At 54.0% G+C, this 18,907-nt stretch overlaps 1 protein-coding gene across 1 annotated transcript; it reads left to right on the top strand.

Moving 5' to 3' along the window:
- Positions 1 to 14,470: 14,470 nt before the first annotated feature.
- CDEST_01861 (uncharacterized protein) lies at positions 14,471 to 18,029 on the top strand (the record flags this gene model as incomplete). The annotated part of the gene is made up of 3 exons (XM_062918020.1): positions 14,471 to 15,095; positions 15,192 to 16,738; positions 17,733 to 18,029. 3 exons carry the CDS (start codon positions 14,471 to 14,473, stop codon positions 18,027 to 18,029), a joined length of 2,469 nt encoding a protein of 822 aa, XP_062774071.1.
- Positions 18,030 to 18,907: the final 878 nt, after the last annotated feature.

Genomic DNA, 18,907 nt, shown 5'->3' with positions numbered 1-18,907 from the left:
AGCAGCAACCTGATGGGCTCGATTATTGAGCCACTGAGTGTACCCAGAGTCTTCGACACTTGGCGTGGTCGAGATTGACGTGAACGTGCCTTGGGCACTCGTCGCCGCAGGCGAAGGCGTAGTCCTGTTGACGTACCATCGCTGCCAGTACTCGTAAAGACCTTCTTTTGCTTCAAGGATCCAAGTTCGTGACTGTAGCGTATTCCATCGCTTCTCCAGCCAAGGCAGGCCAAGGCCAGGGTGAAGGATCACCGAGGCGGCGTACAGGGGTGATTCTGCAAGTTTGGTATAATATTTATCCAACACTTGCCAAGCGTTGGTGATCGATAGACGAAGGCACCCACGAGAGTCAAAGTCACCACTATGAAGTTGACGAAGGAAGGCTAGACGTTGAGCAGGCAAGTAGTCGTTGCGGGCATGGGTAGGGATGTTCGTGATGGAGGCTGGAGGTCTCACTGAAGACTGTGAAGACTGTGAGGCTTGCTGTGATGTCCTTGACCGCCTTATCGAACGATTAGATTGACTCTGCGATAGTTGTGAGGCGGTGAGGTCGATTTCTTCGTCGGTGGGCAAGTCGAATAACTTCTTCCACTCCTCAAGACGGTCCAGAAGGTATTCCATGCCAGAAAGGACTTCCCACAGTCGACCATGCGCACCCTTCTTACCCCAACCTTCACAGCGCTTAGTTTGTTGGTATAGAGGCTCGAGTATATCCTTTAACTCAATAAGGATGTTCCAGTCTTCATTGGTGAGGGTATCGTCGTCGGGCAGGCGTTGCGATGGGTTACCGAGAGTCTTATCGTTAAGTATAAAGCCGTCAATTTGGGTCCGCTTGAGGAGAGCTCGCCTCAGCATTAAATACGTGGAGTTCCACCTCGTATCATTACTGAGGATAAGATTCAACTCTTGTGAGGACTCCTGGTACAAGGTAAACCCATGAGAGGGGTCGCCACCAGCCTCTTCGTCGTCGATAGTATCGTCAGCCTCGTTGCTGATGGCTAGGAAGCGTTCAGAGCGTTGTGGCGACGACCTGACATATCTGACAATGTTGCGAAGCTTGCCGACTGGTCCCCTCGCCCTCCAGAGTGCCAAGTCATCACTCAACCGACCGGCGTCAAGTAGGGCATCAGATTCTTGTTCGAGAGCCTCTCGATCAACGCCATGTAAAAAGGCCCGGCCCACGAGGTTGAGGATATGCCCGTAGCAACGCAGTCTTCGATGGATCGCGTCCTCGGAGGTGTATGAAGGCGAGAGTTGTGGGTAGAAGTTCTGCAGGCAAGTATCGTTGTTGCTGGCGTTGTCACTGACGACAGCACCCACGGAGTCAACAAGATCCCAATCTCTAATTACCTGACAGATTGTCGAAGCAATGTTTTCACCAGAATGAGCACCAGGCTGGCGGCGCAAGGCGAGGAGGTATCGTGAGTCATTGCCTGCGGGGTTGATAAAGTGGCCAAAGACTGCAATAATCGCCAAGCGATTTGGCGAGGTCCATAGGTCGAAGGACAGATTGACCTTAGTGAGAGCCTGCCTCATCTCCTCCTTCACTATAACCCTTTTGGCTTCATAGAGTTGATGGAGTTCGCGCGCCTGGCTCTTATCTGACCAGTTGACTTGCTGAAAAAGGTCATGATCAAATTGACGAAGCAGGGCCTGTAGGTATGGGTTTTGAAAGGTAGTGAGGGGGTTGCTGGCATCAACGAGGTATCCAATAGCCAGTTCTTGGATATTGGAGACCTTGGTTTTGGGTATGGCAACTAAGCAAGATCGTTGACGCTTCGACGGCGGTTCGGAGTCTTCGGAGTCTTGGGGGGTCTCGGATTCGGCTTCGGAACTTGACGTAATACGATGAACAAGCCTGAGGTGGGTGCTGGCACCAGTAATCGCTGAGGCTACAAACAGCTTCTTCAGCATACCACTTTCGTCACAGTGACGGCAGATCCAGTAAGCATCGCCTGGGTGCTGGTTAGCATGTTGTTGTTGTTGTTGTTGTATTTAACGCCATGGCGGCAAGAGTGGAACCCTTGTCGCAGACCTCCCGAAGGGTATGTGGCGTGGAGAGCCGTGGGCTAGGACTACGTACTTCATACATCGCCCTTCCTTTCGTTCTCCAAATCCTGCCTGATGGCTACTATGCGTTCTATCTGTCCCTGGTTCCCGCTGGTTCCCCAGATTCATTGCTTCCCGTCTATTCCCTATGAGGGTTGAGTTGGCTGTCTAGATCCCGTGCCGAAGCCCGTTCCCTAGTAGCGTGGACAGATCTTCCGGAAGAAGTTGGTCACGCGCAGGAAGGCCTCGAAGCCTTTTGGGTCAGTCATTAGTCCCTTGAAGTATCGTTCGAGGGATCCCACAGGTCCGATGGGGTCGAGCGGACCAGATGGGTAGAGGGTGGGCCACTGCTGCCTCCTCGCCAAGGTCGCTGGGCAGTAGACCAGATGATCTACGTCTTTTGCCTCCCCGCAGGAGCAGGTTAGCAAAGCTTCGGTGTGGTTAAAGCGTCGGTGATAGTGTTCAAAGTCCCCGTGGCCCGACCGGGCCGCTAAGAGGTGATGAAGGGTGCTCCGTGGTAGGGCGAGTTCGGGAGGGCAGGAGAAGTGTAGCCTCAGTCCAAGCTGGGTGTACCGTTCGGTCGCCTCTTTACCCCACCACTGTCTGTACTGGTTTCGCAACCGCTCTCTGCCAAGCCGTTTGATCCCGGAGAGCGTAGCTAGTTGGCCTAGCGGGACCGGCAGCGCTGTGCCCTCCTTGGCTAGCCGGTCCGCCTCTTCGTTGCCCTTAATCCCCTGGTGCCCTGGCGCCCAGTGGGTGTGGATGTTGTATATCCTAGCAGCAGCTTGGATCTCGAGAACCGCTGCTTGCGAGGTGTCTGGGGCCTCGCCCCGTATTCCTTGGATGACACTGGTGTTGTCGATGCAGATGTGTATAGGCTGGCCTTGGGAGGTTAAGAGGGCCCGCCGGAGTCCTATCCTCGCCCCTTCAGCCTCGGCGTCGAACACCTCTGCTAGACCGAGTCGGCCGCAGCCCTGGGCCACGCGCCTGTTGCTGCGGTAGATAACAAACCCATATACTGTGGCTCCGTTCGTCGCTTTGGAGCCATCTGAAAAGACAACCATGTGGCTGTCTGGTACGGTCTTTAGCCAGGCCTGGAAAGCTTTGGCTGCCTCTTTCTTAGTCTGCAGGACTATCAGGTCTTGTGAGCCTGGGAGGTACTGCGGTTGGATGAGTGCTGGTCTCGGGCATTTTGGTGCAAGGTCTGCAGTCCGTTGGAGCTTCGTCTGCTGCCGCCCTCGTTGGGAGAGCCTCGGGACAAGAGGGTGTTGTAGGTCAACCTTCTTTAGACGTGCTGCAAAGCGTAGGCGGACTCCTTCTAGAGCCACCTTGCTTGGTGGTAGTCCAGCATCCCTAAGGAGGCTGCGCGTTGGGGTTGTTTTCCAGGCCGGCAGGATAGCCCTTGCTGCCGTCGTGATGACCCTTTCGAGCTTGATTGCAAGACCCTTCTGGCCTGTACTGACTTCATCTGTCGGGAGAGAAACATTGCGGCCGGTATCGATGGCTCTACCAGGGGCTGGCTTGGTCATGCCTCCATACCAGGTCTCAGCCCCGTAGAGGGCGATTGGCAGGACGCAGGAGATCACAGCCTTGCGTACAGCAGCGGCTGGGAGCCCGCCTTTTGTGTTTGTCAGGTGTCTAAGATGTTGGGCCGCCTTCGTCGCCGCAGCCAGCTTTGTTTCAACATGGTGTCGGAAAGAAAGCCTCTTGTCGAACCAGACCCCTAGCCAACGGATGGGCTTCGTTGATGCTACGATTCTAAGGTGTCTCGCCTTGATCTCTGGCAGATCTCTTTGCTGATTATGTTTCCTTGTGAAGTGGATAGCCTCGGTCTTCTTTCGGTCAAAAGCGACCTTGTTCTCCGTTCCCCAGTCGAGGATACGTGTGATCTCTTGGCCGAGGCTCGCAGCATTACTCTCAAGGGAGGGGCCCATAGCCAGAAGGCCGATGTCGTCTGCGTACCCGAACCGAAGCTTCGGGTCTTCTGCTAAGATGTCTGCGATGTAAAGCAGGAAAAGAATAGGAGACAGCGGGGAGCCCTGGGGCAGCCCGCAAGCCAGCGGGAAGTCCTCTGTTGTTGCGTCCTCCAGCCTGACTCTGGCGGTTCGGTTCGAAGCAAAGTGGAATATCAGTCTGATCAGGCTGTGAGGCCAGCCTTGTTGGCGTAGTCGGACAATCAGACGGTTCCGAAGGACAGAGTCAAAAGCCCCTTGGACGTCCATCGTCACCAATGTAGCTGTGAGCCCTTTGTCGAGAGCCATCTCGATGTCGTGGGCGAGGCAGGTGGTTAGGTCAACCGCTGACCTGCCAAGTAGAGCCCCTATTTGTTGTGGGCTGGTCACCCCTTCTAGGATGGTAAGGTAGGACATTCTTCTGGCTATCAGCCTCTCGAGACCTTTCCCAAGACAAGATAGTAGGGCTATTGGCCGCCAGGATCCGGCTTTAGAAAAGTCTGTTTTCCCTGCGACTGATAGTGACTGTGGTTGGTCTGTCTGTTGTTGTCGGTGCTTTTGAAGCGGGATTGTTGAGATAATTGCTTGATGATCGGCCCCTGGGTGTAGGTGTGGGCTGACTACCGCGTGTGCGCGGGGAATGTTCGAGAAGGTAAGATCGAGTACATGGCCTTGGGCATGGGTCGCAGTCCCTGTCTCGCCGATGAATGCCAGGCCGTGGCTATCTGCCCAGTCTGCTATGTCGCCCCCTCTGTTCCTGTTCCTCGATCCAGGCTCCCAGGAGTAATGATGAGCGTTGAGGTCCCCTGCTACAAGGACTCTTTCTGGCGGCCTGTATTCTAGTAGGGTTGTGGTTGTGTGATTGTGTGGGTCTCCTGGTTGTCTGTATACGTTAACCACAGTAGTTGCGTTGTCAACTGTGATCCATAGGATGTCCCTTGTCTGGACGGGCCTCTGCTGCTGGGCCTTCCACTTCATCCCTTTCCGTATGTAGGTCATGACCCTAGGCCTGGTTTCCCTGTCCTTCCAAAAGTCCACTGGGACGTAGGAATCAAAACCTGGATGTGTGTTGATTTGCATTTTGTCAACATAGCCTATCCAGGGTTCCTGGACCAGTACAATGTCGATCAGCTCAGCCCAGCAGAGCTCCAGGAAAGCTGTGTGTGCTGGCGACTGCTTCCCTACGTTGCACTGAGCTATACGTAGCACCTGTGGAGAGGCCTGCTTCGGCCTACGTCTCCGAGTCGAGTTCCAGGTGGGTGTAGGCATTAGCAACGTTGTAATCCGATTTCGGGGCTACTCTTTGACTCCTGTTCAAGAGAGGTAGAATAGCGCGGTTAGTCTGGGGAGGACCCTCGGCGTCCTCAGGCTCATCCTCACTCGTGCTGCTACTATCGGTGTCCCTGTCACCGAGGCACATAATTGAGCTCTCGGAAGGTGTCCTTGTGCGTGGCCGCTTGGAGCCGGGCGGTTGGTCCTGGTCGGAGGGGGGGAGGTCCCCAGGCTGTTGGGTGCTGCTCCGAGAGGCGCTTAGACTGGCCTCATAGAGGGCGTCATAGACCTTCTGTCCAACTTTGCGGATCCGGGCCCGCTCCTTCCGGACTAGGAGGGCAGGGATGCCGTTCATCGTCATAGGCCTAGCTGGACAATTCTTGTGGCTAGCCTGGAACGGGCCGCAACAGTTCGCACACTTCGGTTTAGCTGTACAGGGCCCAGTCTCGTGCGAGTCTGTAGGTCTGCTGCAGTTGTTGCAGAGCGGCCGTCGGTTGCAGAAGCTGTTTGAGTGGTAGCCCTGGCAGCCAGGGTCGTGTCTGATGAGCATCTTCCTCTTCTGAATGAGTTGGGACCTGCTACTTTGGTTGAACAGTCTAAAGGGTTGTACCTCTGTTAGGAATGAGATGACCCAAGAGACTTCGTTCGTAATGGGGTTCGGCCCAAGGCGGGATTGCCGGGCCCGAGTGGGTTTCTGTCTTGTCTGGGCAAAGACCTCATCTTCGATCAAGATGGTTGGGTCCAGGGCGTCCCCGTCAACGCTCCACAGTTTGGCTGGGCAGCGCGGGACGACGTAGGTAAACCACTTTATAGGGGTCTCTATCTTGTAAGCCCCTAAGCAGCCCGCTAGTTTTTGCTTGTCTGCCAGGAGGCCTTGCTGGATCTGCTTGTTTGATGGCCTTAGTGAGTATCCGGTCGCAATGTGGTAGATGTGAGGGATATCTGCCAGTTGGAGGCCAAAGGTCCGGCAAACTGTCTGGCGGAGGGCAAAAGGGGCGTTCTTTCGGGCAGCCGACAGACCCTCCTCCGAGATGCGGGCGAAGACCCGGAGGTCCTCTTTCGGCTGGGGTTGGGGCTGGGGTGGGGCCTGGGATTTTGTCTGGGGTCTGGCCTGCGGGCGGGTCGGAGCCCGGTGGGGGTCTGGAGCTGTACCTGGTGCCGAGGCCGTGACGGCGGCCCAGCTCCGGGTCAGTGTCGGAGCATGTTCCTTGTCAATGAGCTTCTTTAGGGCTTGGATCACATAGGCCGTAACGTTAGTGACAGAATCCATGCATGCTTCTATGCGAGTCATGGACATAACCCATCCAAAATGGTCTGACTGTCCTTAAACAGGCCAGCCTGTCATTTCCACCTGGCCCTAGCTCTGTAACAGTTATTAGGATAGCATTAGGCCCACAAGCCTGTGGTGATACCATCCACTCTTTAGCACGAATAAGACACTCTTTTCTGCTCACTCATATATGCATATTCCGCTGGCCACCCTGACTAACCGTCACTGAACACCAATTGGCCAACTTAAATGGATTCCTAGGGGGTTTTTCCCCCCCGCTCTACTCCGCACGAAGGCTTTGCTGACGTTCAGCAGCAGTCAATGAGATAATGACAGCGTCAGCGGCTTCGCCTTAGCGGCGGAAAGAGCAAACAGGGAAAGAAAAAATTCGAGATACGGTTGAACTCAGGATTTTCTCGGCTGCTGCGTTGCAGAAAACTGTCAAAAAACGTCAATTGATAGGACATCCTTGTCGTGACTATGGGTCTATCCCATTGCGTGCCAACTAGCCCCATTCTCACTGAGGTCGCACAACCCCGCTTTTCCCACTCACTTGGAGCAATACTTGACAGTTACACATCCACCCCTATGTTTTTAAACGCCAGAGGTGTTGCTCCAGGAAATTATGAATTCTGACTCGCCGAACACCTAATGGCCATGTGAGGCATGTATTACAAGACGTCTATCACTATTACCTAGCCCAGTGCTAAATAAGCGGGGGCAATGGACTGATGCTAGAGCTCGCAAATCCAGCGGGTACTGATGTATTCCTGATTGGCTCCGAGCGAAAGTAGGCAAGGAGCCAAACTGATTGCGGTGGCAAAGTGCGCACGTTCAGGGACACTGAAGCCCTCGGTCTCGCCGGCGATATCCCCGTTGCTTAAAGTTGAGGTAAGGTTTCCGACTTTACAGAGTGGTTCATTGCAATCCCTCTTTCGTACCTATTTGTATGTCAAGCTCCTTGGGAAATAAAAGGTGCTGATGAGTACGAACAGGGTCCCTAGGAGATAGGTGACCCACTAGTCTAGCGCCGGGGATAAGTGACGGTTTGTCAGGGTGGCCAGCGGAATATGCATATATGAGTGAGCAGAAAAGAGTGTCTTATTCGTACTAAAGAGTGGATGGTATCACCACGGGCTTGTGGGCCTAATGCTATCCTAATAAGTGTTACAGAGCTAGGGCCAGGTGGAAATGACAGGCTGGCCTGTTTAAGTACAGTCAGACCATCCTGGATGGGTTATGTCCATGACTCGCATAGAAGCATGCATGGATTCTGTCAGGTATCCAGAAGTGTATAGAAGTCATGGGGAAAATATCAGCCTAGGGTGGCATTTAAAGTGGAGGGGGTAACAAGGGGCGGCGTAGGAATATACATTTAATCCGGCTTGGCAAAACAACCCATTAAACAAGTCAAATATAGCCTCATATTGGATTTGTTTGAGAAGGACTAGCCCTATATTTGATGGATTGATTGATTGAATTTGATAAAATATTTGCTTTGGCGGCAGCGCTGATCTTCGTCGCTTAGCTCGTCGTCCACTAGAAACTCTGCTTCCAACGTGGCAGCCTCGCGCCCATTCGCCTCAAGATCCTGCCGACTACTCTCAGCCCGAGACCAATGCAACCACACTTGTGCCCATTCGTTAGTCATGCCACTGATGACCATGCCGTGTACCTGTTGCAACCTATCTCCTGCATGTGTGCCGCAATTAGCCTCCCTTTCCTGTTATCTGCACACAGTAGCTGCTGCCGTGTTGCACGCATAAGTATGTGATTGGCCAGGTACTGGGCATCGAGTCTGTCGAATCAGCCAATGGTTGATCCTTGCCTACTGTTACACACACACACAGAGTTTATTACGCCCTGGCTAAGCCATAAAGGGCTCTTGTGTCTATCTTACATGCTCCCCTTGTTGAGAGTCTACCCTGGTCTCAAAATAAGCCCATATAAGATCCACTTCCGTCTGCGTCATCTTTGATTACGCCTTCCGATGATTGCAATTTCTCGTGAGGTTAGTAGCAGGCCATCTTGGAGCACTTCCTCCAAGTGTTCAGGTCCCTATCTTCGGCGGCTGAAGCGAGCCCTGCTGTCGGTGGCACGAGGGTGCGTATGGGGTTAGTCGGTGGTTGATGTTAGTGATGTGATGTTGTGCTGTTCCTGTCCTATGTTTGGTTGACCTGCATATCGAGTCGTCCTGTTGCCATGGCACACTTCACTGTTTCTCTTACGACATCCATGCATGGTGACCAGTCGTCAGGGTCTGATGCGGCCTTTCCGCCTAAGTAAAATGACAGGTTACCTCTGTGCGTATCAGTCCGTTGGATCATCGGTGCGCGTTGTGCTGTCCATTGGGTGCAACGGAAGAGAAAATGCTCGACCGTCTCTGTTGCTTGTCCGCATGCACATTGATCCGAGGCGGCCGCCCCGATCTGGTGCAGGTACCAGTTGAGCCTTGCCATCCCCGTCCGCAGCTGGGCCAGTATGCTGGCCTGCTTCCATGAAAATGAATCGTACAGTTGCCGTGTGTGTTTTCCTGGCAGAGCCGAGTCGACTCTCTTTGAGAACTTTCCAACCCACTCTGGTATTCCGGGGTTCGTCTCCTGTACCCTCTGTAACGCGTTCCTAAGCGTGGTTGAGAAAGCCCTGGCTGGCTTCTTCCTAGGTGTTTTCCCTTGTTGGGTACTCTCCTTTGCCGCTGCCTTGGCCTCCTTGACGAGCTTCGACTTTGCCCCAGCCGGGAGCCAGAATAGTGACACTCTGTTGCCTCTGTTTTCAAGAACACTGATAGCTTCGTAGATGCGACGGATCTCCTGCTGACCTGACTGCTGTCGAGGTCTGCTTATTGCTAGCACGGCGGCTTTGCTGCTGGCAAACAAGTATATGACAAGGTGACGGATCCTCTCCGAGAGTGATTCTAACGCCGTCGCCATCGCCTGAAGCTCTGCCGTGAACGGGTTCTGCTCCGTCCTGAGACCGACTGTGCATGACTCCGTTGTCGTAAAGCCGCCTCCTGTGTGTGACCTAGGGAGATGCAGTGCTCTCCCGAAGCCCACGAGTCCATTTCTTGCCGAACTAGCTGTCGCGACCTTTGCGGCCCAGCCTGTCTTGGTCGCAGCGCTTGCCTTGTCTCCATCGTCTTCAGCCACCGTCTGTACTCGGTTTTCCCATGGTGGCAGCGAAAACGCGTTGATGGTCTCCAGTCTGTCCAGGGGCAAGTCGCGGTAGGCTGCGGCCATCTTCTGGAAAGGCGAGACGTGCCTCTTGAAGGTATTGACTCTGATATGTCGCAGCGGATGATTGTTCGGTAATGTCCGGAGACGCACCCAGAATTTGATCGCTTTCCTTTCGAATCGATCCTGGGCTGACTGTATGCTTGCTTCTGCTTCGGCAACCGCTGTAGCCACCGAGTTGAAGGTTCCCACAATTGCTTGAGCCCCGATCCTCTGCACCCTGTTGATGACCTTCATCTGGGCTGCGTTACACGTGTGTTTCCAGACGGTCGATGCGTAGTCCATCGTGGGTGCCACCGCCGCCACGAAGAGTTGTCTCGCTGTCGACGGTGATAGGCCCTTGAGTCGTCTGAGCTCCAGCACGGCTTCGAGGCCCTTCGATGCCGCTCCTGCCACGTGTTGCTTGAAGCGGAGCTTGGTGTCCATGATCACGCCTAGAACCTTTACCTGGTCTTTGGGCCGGACGATGTCCCCCTTGATACTGAAAGGGGACCAATCCTCTGGCTGGCGCCAGTTCCGTGTAAAGTGTATAATGGCTGTCTTGTCTGTCTCGAAGGTCGCTCCGCTTCGTCGCTCCCAGTCGAGGGCTCGGTCAATGATGGCCTGGACCCCCTGTCGGTTCGCCTCTCGTGATGGTCCGGTGACCCATGCCGTATAGTCGTCTACGAATGCTAGTGCACCTCCATTTTCGTTGATTTGGTGCTGGACCAAGTCGGCGTTGAAGAACAGAAACAGAACAGGGGACAGCGGCGAACCCTGAGGTAGGCCCGCTTGGGGCAGAGAGCGAACCTCGGAGTCCTGGCCGTTGACCTGAATGCTTGCAGTCCGTTGCGAACAGAACGCATCCACCCACTTTACCAGCTTTTCCGGAATTCCCCTCGCCCTGAGTCTCTGAAGTAATCTTTCTTTATACACTCCGTTGTATGCACCTTTGACGTCGAAGCTGACCAGACTGAGGATTTTCCTCCTCCTCCATGCTCTGTAGATGTAGTCCTGAAGCAGAACCAGCGCCTGCTCTGCCGATCGCTGCTTCCGAGCCCCGAAGTGGCTCGCGGGCAGGAGCCCGTATGTCTCGACGGCCCCGAACAACCCACTCCTTCCGGGAAGCCACTCGGCCGGCCGTGGCTGTGCCTTAACGACCCCGTTAGCCTTTTGCTCCACATGGAGACCTTCCCACAGGAGTGTCTCGGCCCCGGGCAAAGCCGAGACGGTGCCGCCCCGTATCCGGTACGGGCCATACGGTCGCGTCGTCCGAGTTTGCACCTTAAGCCGGCCGCAACTGCACTCCAGTCTCTGAGCCGACCGACATGCGCCTCCGTCCTCTCGAGCCACCGTGTCGTCTCCGCAGGTCTCAAGTGCAGGGGCTACTACGCCGGCGATACCACGTTGTGTCGGAGAGATGTGGCATCTCGATATACCAGACACACCGGCGATACCACGCCCGAGGGCGGCCCAGGTACGAGCTGGGAGCGCGTCTGATGTTCCTGCCCTATCCCTCCGCTCAACGGCCCAGGTACGAACTGAGAACGTAGCTCCCCCGCTGCCTTCTGGTCACGACCACGGTGCTACGGCCCACCGGAAACCCCGGGCGCAGCCCCAGGTCCAGCTTCCCGTTACCGCGACTCGTCTCCGAATCGCAGCCGACCATGTCTTGCAGAGCAGAGGCGCAGAGCAGCCGCCGCGCCGGCACGACTACTCGCACTCCGTCCACTAACCCAACCCATGTCCGCCGTGTGGTGTTCGATCGCGGTGCGCTGTGTCCTCAGGATTGGTCCGGCCGCTTTTCCTGTGCTCGAAGCTTAACAAGTCTGCTGACACCATGTCAACCCGTCGGTCTTAACAACTTCCATTACGCTCGACAGAGCACGTAGGCTTGTTCCGAGCCCTCGCCGGGAGACGCGCCGATGCCTCATGATGCTCGACTCGTCCGCCCCCCCGAGCTCAGAGCCGGATGGGCCGGAGGGTGTCCTGTCTCTTCATCGACGTCAGCCAATGTCAAGTCGGATGGTTTTCTTACGCCAGTATCCCCCTAGTAGCTTGTTGGCTTCGGAGATGGCGTGGGTGGTACGGTGGTCGTTGATCGCGTAGTCCGTTTGTAGGTTCGAGAGTGCCGATAAAAAAATTTCTTAGCACCATCCAACCGCGGTTTCGACCGCGCGCGACGCACCGCGCCACCCCCCGCCCTTCCTACTGACACCGGACACCACGAGAAGGTCTGCCACATCGTCCTACTGCTTTTTCAAGCAGCATCCAGTGTGCTCACTGGAGGCACGAACAGTACAGTAGCAGGATAACCAAGTCTCATCTTCTATAACGTCACATACCCACTTTTGGAACACCCCCCCATTTGGAACACCTAAAAATGCATCATCTCCACCACCAGCCTCCTACTTCCTCCTACTTCTAACTATCACAACATTTCTATACCTTATGCAAATAACCTCATTTTTTCCCTAGACCTTCTTCTATGCCTTATGGCCCAGTATACCGAAAATGACGTTAATCAGGCAATCCAAGCTGTCTGTAATGGCAAGAGCCTAAGGAGGGCAGCTCGCGAATATGGCATCCCAGTTACTACCCTTCATAACCGTCTCCAAGGCACCCAAGCAAGGGCAGCAGCATTTTCTGACCTTCAGAGGCTCTCCCCTGACCAGGAGGCTAAGCTGGCTGAATGGGTGCGAATCCAGCATGCCCTTGGGCTTGCTCCAACCCATCAGCAGGTGAAGGTATTCGCAGAAAGGGTCCTTCATGCCATGGGGGATACAGATCCTCTAGGAAAGCAATGGATCCAAGGCTTTAAAAGAAGAAACCCATCAATCAAGGTCCAGAGAAGTCGCCCTGTTGACTCTAGACGTGTTAATGGAGCATTTACTGAGGTTATCAGGGACTGGTTCAAACTCCTTGCCATACCAGAGATCAAGGGCATCAAACCAGCCAACAGATACAACATGGATGAGACTGGTATCCTTGAGGGCCAGGGATCTAATGGGCTGGTGCTGGGGATGGCTGAGACAAAGTCTGTCCGCAAGAAACAGCCTGGATCAAGGGCATGGGTGTCTATTATCGAATGCATCTCTGCCATAGGCCATGCCCTGAATCCCCTCATCATATATAAGGGCAGGACAGTCCAGCAGCAGTGGTTTCCTCTGGATCTTGGCCCTTATGAAGGATGGCAGTTCACTGCAACAGAGAATGGATGGACTACAGACGACACTGCAGTTGAATGGCTGCAGAAGGTCTTTATCCCTCAGACCATCCCTTATACCCTCCCTCAGGGCAGGGAGGGTAAGGAGGCCAGACTGCTGGTTGTTGATGGCCATGGGAGTCACACAACGACAGAATTTATGTGGACATGTTATATTAATAATGTCTATCTCTTATTCTTACCACCACATACCTCCCATGTCCTCCAGCCACTTGACCAGTCAGTCTTTGGCCCTGTGAAGGCAGCCTATAGGAAGGAGCTTGGATACCTCAGTCAGTGGAATGATTCTACTATTGTAGGCAAGAGAAACTTCATAGGCTGTTATTAGAAGGCTCATATGGCAGGCTTAACGATGGATAACATCAAAAGTGGTTGGAAATATACTGGCCTATGGCCTGTGTCTATGGCTAAACCCCTTATGAGCCCTTTAATGCTCCCATCAACACCAGGGCCAGCAGATCAGGGCTCTAAAGGGCAGGCTGAAAGTAAAGAAGCTGAAGGATGGGTATCTGCGTCGTCTGCAGTGGCATGGTCGACGCCAAGGAAGATGAAGGATCTGGCTGGCCAACTGAAGCTATTCACAGAGCTGGATAACAATGCCTCTACTCAACGCCTTCTGTTTATAAAGGTGAAAAAAGGCTTCAGTGAGCAGGCATATAAGCTGGCCACTGCCCAGCGTAATCTGGAGCTTCTGCAGGCCCAAGTTACCAATACTGCAGCTAGGAAAAGGAAGGCAGTCCAGCTGGATCCAAACACCAAGTTCGCCAACATCAAGGACATCCAGAAGGCCCAAATTGAGGCTGGCGAAAAAGAGGATATTACAGATGGATCCAGCGAGTTTGAATACCCTAGTGAAGCTGAAAGCTGTATTGTAGTGGCATCTAGGCCTAGTCAGTAATTAATTGAAGATGGTGGTGCTGTTGGGATAGCCTCATTTTTAGGTGTTCCAAATGGGGGGGTGTTCCAAAAGTGGGTATGTGACGTTACCGCAGATCAGCAAGGCTTCCACAGAAGAGACAACGATATCGTTACACGCGCTTGTATTGGCAAGCCGTCCCTTACGAAGAAGTTGTGCTAACGAGGCTATCGCGGTTGCGAAGAAGCGCTTCGGGCAGCTTCGTTTCTTCACGATAACCTCCAAGCCACGGGAAGCGCTTAGGGCAGCCCGTCGCCGCGCACCACCGCGTACGAAGATCTCCGCCGACCTTTACTCGCGACGGAACCTTCACACCGCTACGGAGAACTCTTTCGTCGTTCGACGGCGGAGAACTTCCACCGAAGCAGACTACGGATTCAACGTAAACTCACGTTTTGTTAGTCCCATCTCATATTCCGACACGCTCATCAACGAGCAACCTACCCATCTTCAACCCGACAACCCTACCCGTTCACAACGGCCGCCACGCAAAGCCCGCACAAAGGAACGCAGCTCTGCCGCCCGCGACCACAATAACTACCCTCCACCGGACGAATCGACTACAAAATCCGCAAGATGTCTGACTCTGGTGACCCCGCTGAGGGAATCCAGGTGAGAGGATCATCGCGTTCGGACACTCCTAGCGAACCGAAAAGCCGGAAATTCCAGGTCCCAATCCCTAGAAAGTTCACTGGCCTTCTCGAGGAGGACTCATGGGGCGACTGGATTAACTTCGAACTTGGAATGACGAACTCCCCGGTATACAATTCCACATACATCGTCTTCCTTGCCGAAAGTTACCAAGACCGAGGCCTCTATGGCCGCAGACTGTTTGACGAGTTCCAAAACGACTTCGAAGGCTGGAACGCCGATTACTTCGACAACACCATTAAGAACGCAGCACAATGGATGAGAGATACACTGTACTGGCATGGCATTTTCTTTCCCATGGACAATACTCTGATCTCGACTGCTCTTGCCCAGCTTGTTACTCAAGAGGAGTTCCACGTGTGGACTGAAGGAGAGATCAAGAAGGCAAAGACCAGGCCACAGTTCAAAAAGAACTACAACAGCATTCCTGACTTCGCTGAGGATATCACGTACGAGCCAGAAAGCATTGAGGATATCCGTGCAGAGATTGAGGCCATTCGAGCCTCGTCACGACGCATAGGAACACCGGCAAGAAACCCCCTTCCCATACGTCAACTGTCGCCTACCTCTACGACCAACTACCATCCATCGCCACAGCCGCAGCACAAACAGCAATAACGACAAGAACCTTCCCAACCGAACGAAGATGTTGTGGGCGACAGTCTCACAGCAAGGCAACTTACAGACCTGACAAAGCTCTATAGCGATGACTTCAAGTATGGCGGTGAGAAGTACGAAGTCTTCGAGCGGAGACTCATGATCTTCCGCGACAAGTGCAGCAAAGTAGGGATTGCCCAGAGCCAATGGAACGGCGCCCTGGACATCATGCTGAGGGGGCGCGCGCTGCAATACTACTATGACTACCTTTGTGATCCGACCAAACCGATGGATTTCCACTCCAGAGGAGTAGCCATCCAAGCCAGGTTTGAAACCCACGAGACGCAGCAGTTATATTTGTCAGAATGGCGTACGACAACCCTCCCGCGAATCCTCCAGGAAAACCCCGGCAAAAACAGGCTGGAAGCCCTGGAGATTCTCATCGAGAGGCTTGTCAGAATACATCAAGCCCTACCACGCGCACAACGCGAGTCGCCCGACTTGCTACGCGACCAGTTGCTGAACGCCTGCCGCGAAGTGGAAGAATGCCAATTGGCGATCTTCGCCCCGGCTCCCACCTTCGAGGGCGTGTGCGGCAACCTCCGCGCAGCCGTCGGAACAGCCCTGCAGCTGAAGGCCCGTCAATTCGTCGCCGAACCGCACGACCAGTACTGGACTGACCGACGATACAACGGCCACGGAAAAGAATCCCGCTATGGCCGCAACGGTCCGCAAAACCGCAGACCCTCCCGCTACGGCAACGGTAGCCGCCGCAACGGCCCCAGTTCGGCGCCGAATAAGCGGTGCTACGTCTGCGGCAAATCCGGTTGTTGGTCAAACAAACACAGCGATGACGAACGTCGCCAGGCATATAGCCGCTACAAGAACAACCCAGACACGCAAGACCGCTCTTCAGCTGGATACCACCAGTACCTTGCTTGGTATGAAGGATATGAGGAGTACGAACCCGCCAACAGCAACAACCACAACGACCAGTACCACCAAGATGCAGACACCAGCAGCAGCGACGAAGAAGATAACGAACCCAAAGAGAAAGAACACTTCTTTACGTCCTTCTTCACAGCCGGCACCACCATTAACGGCCGCACAATCACCGAGATACTGGCTGAAAGATCAATCCGCCACGCATTGACAGGTGACAACGAATTCCAAAACATGCCACACGCAGGCGAGTTCGCATCATCAGCGGACCTATATACATATCTAAAGGGATTATGTGCATCGTTTGCAGCCGAAGGAAGGTATTCTGACCGAGTCTTCCATGGGATAATGCCAGATACTGGTGCTGCAGAGATTTCCAGCGCAGGGCAGCCTCAGTTCCTTGCCCTGCAACGCCGACTTCCAACTGTCACCCTAGATACTTCAACAGCTGGGAGCGCGAAGATACGATTTGGCGAAGGGAGAGTCATTGCATCACTAGGATCTACGAAGATTCCTACCCCCTTTGGCCCTATCTCATTCCACATCATGCCATGCGACACCCCTTTCCTCCTCTGCCTACGCGACATGGACTGCTTCAGGATCAAGTTCGACAATCTCAAGAACTATCTCCAGCAAGGCAATATAAAAGTACCTGTTATACGGAAATGGGGTCACGCTTGGATGCTTCTCGAGGACCAGAAAGAAGAAACTATTGCCTGGAGCCACCTCACAGATGTCGAACTACGGCGACTACACCGCCGATTTAGCCACCCTTCTGTCCGACGACTATACGAAGTCCTCCAAAGGTCAGGCCATGAGATCGAACTTGCGGCAATTGAGCAGTTGACGAAGATTTGCCGTCGCTGCCAACTCCACGCAAGGAGCCCTCACCGCTTCAAGTTTACCCTGCGCGACGACTACAACTTCAACTGCGAGATCATCGTCGACATCATGTATCTCGAGGGAAATCGACCCGTCCTTCACGTCGCCGATACAGCAACTGCATATAACGCAGGCCGCTTCCTACCTGATATCACTGCAAAGAGCACCTGGGAGGCCCTTAGGATGTGCTGGATTGATGTTTACCAAGGACCCCCTGACTGGATAGTCACCGACGCAGGAACCAATTTCCGATCCACGGAGTTCAGGCAATCGGCCAAAGCGATGTCCATCTCTATCAAAGAGGTTCCCATCGAGGCCCACAACAGCGTGGGAAAAGTAGAACGCTATCACATGACCCTCCGCCGCATCTACGATATCATCCGCAAGGAAGATCCTTCCGCCAGCCCAAAGCTGGCCCTGCAAATGGCCCTGAAAGCGATAAACGACACCGCAGGACCTAACGGCCTCGTGCCAACCCTCCTCGTTTACGGCGCCTACCCGCGTATGACCGACGATTCTCCGTCATCACCAGACATCATCCAACGCGCAGAAGCAATACGAAAAGCAACCAAGGAAGTACGAGAAATCCACGCGAAACGTAAGATTGACGATGCCCTCGCAATGAGGAACGGCCCAGACACTTCCTTGACTATAAGACTCCCACTACAGTCCGAGGTTCGCGTATGGCGCGAGAAAGACGGCTGGCAAGGCCCCTTCAGACTTATTGCCGTCGACGGCGAAGCCTGCACTATTGACACCCCGCGAGGCCCAAAAGTCTTCCGCTCAACAGCAGTCAAACCCTTCCACACTGACCCTGACGATGTTGCTGGACAACCCGCCGCGGAATCCCCCACGCGTGAGGATGACGATCCAGCAATCACTCCTAACGGCGAAGAAGGAGAAACACTCGATGAAACCGTCGTTAGCGAAGACGAAGAACCCGAGGCACCTCCGCCGCGCCGACGACCAGGTCGTCCTCGCAAGAACCCGCTCGTTACAGAACAGCGCCGAGGACCAGGTCGCCCGCGCAAGAATCCCCCTGTGCCTACGCAACGCCGCCTAAGAAGCCACCCGCGCAGAAACCTCATTCCCTCTACGAATCTACTCAACTACATACGTGAAGAATATGATGCGTCAACAGCCCCTTTCATGGCAAAGTCCACAGCCTTCCTCACCGCAAAGGAACAGTCCGACGCCGTGCTGGCCGTTCAACTACGCAAGGAAGGCAAGATAACGGCCCCCGGCGCCCCCTTCGAAGAATCAACGCAAAAGGAGATTGACAGTCTCATCGGCCGTGGAGTATTTGAATTTACACCCTTCGACGAAAAGAAGCACGGTCACATACGAATCTTTGAATCAAGAATTGTGAACGAAGTGAAAGGCAAGAACACAGAGCAACCTTATGAGAAATCTAGGCTGGTGATCCAAGGATACGCAGACAACGGAAAGAAGACCATTCTTACACAGTCGCCTACGATCCAACGATCAAGCCAACGGTTGATTCTAGCTATCGCCCCGTCACTGCTAGCCGACGGAAAATCCCTATGGATTCGCGATATAATCCAAGCTTATGTCCAGTCAACTACTAATTTGAGCCGCACTATCCTCGCTCATCTCCCGACACAAATACGACACAACTACCCACAAAACACGATTATGACTGTCGTCAAACCGCTATACGGAATTGCCGAGGCAGGCACCCATTGGTGGGCAACCTATCATCGCCATCACAGAGAGAATCTCCAGATGGTTACTTCAACTTATGATCCTTGCCTACTTGTTACGTCAGCCGAGAACCCAAACTTCGCCATTGTCGGAATGCAAACTGACGATACACTTGGCCTATCCGACGAGGCCTTCGCCCAACGGGAAGACGAACAGCTCGCAAAAGCCGCCTTCGCCGCGAAGCCGAAGCAAATGCTTACCGTCGAAGAACCTCTC

Source organism: Colletotrichum destructivum, chromosome 1 (genome assembly GCF_034447905.1).
Source record: "Colletotrichum destructivum chromosome 1, complete sequence".
In the NCBI taxonomy this organism is placed as follows: Eukaryota; Fungi; Ascomycota; class Sordariomycetes; order Glomerellales; family Glomerellaceae; genus Colletotrichum; species Colletotrichum destructivum.
This window is presented reverse-complemented; position numbering and strand designations above follow the sequence as displayed.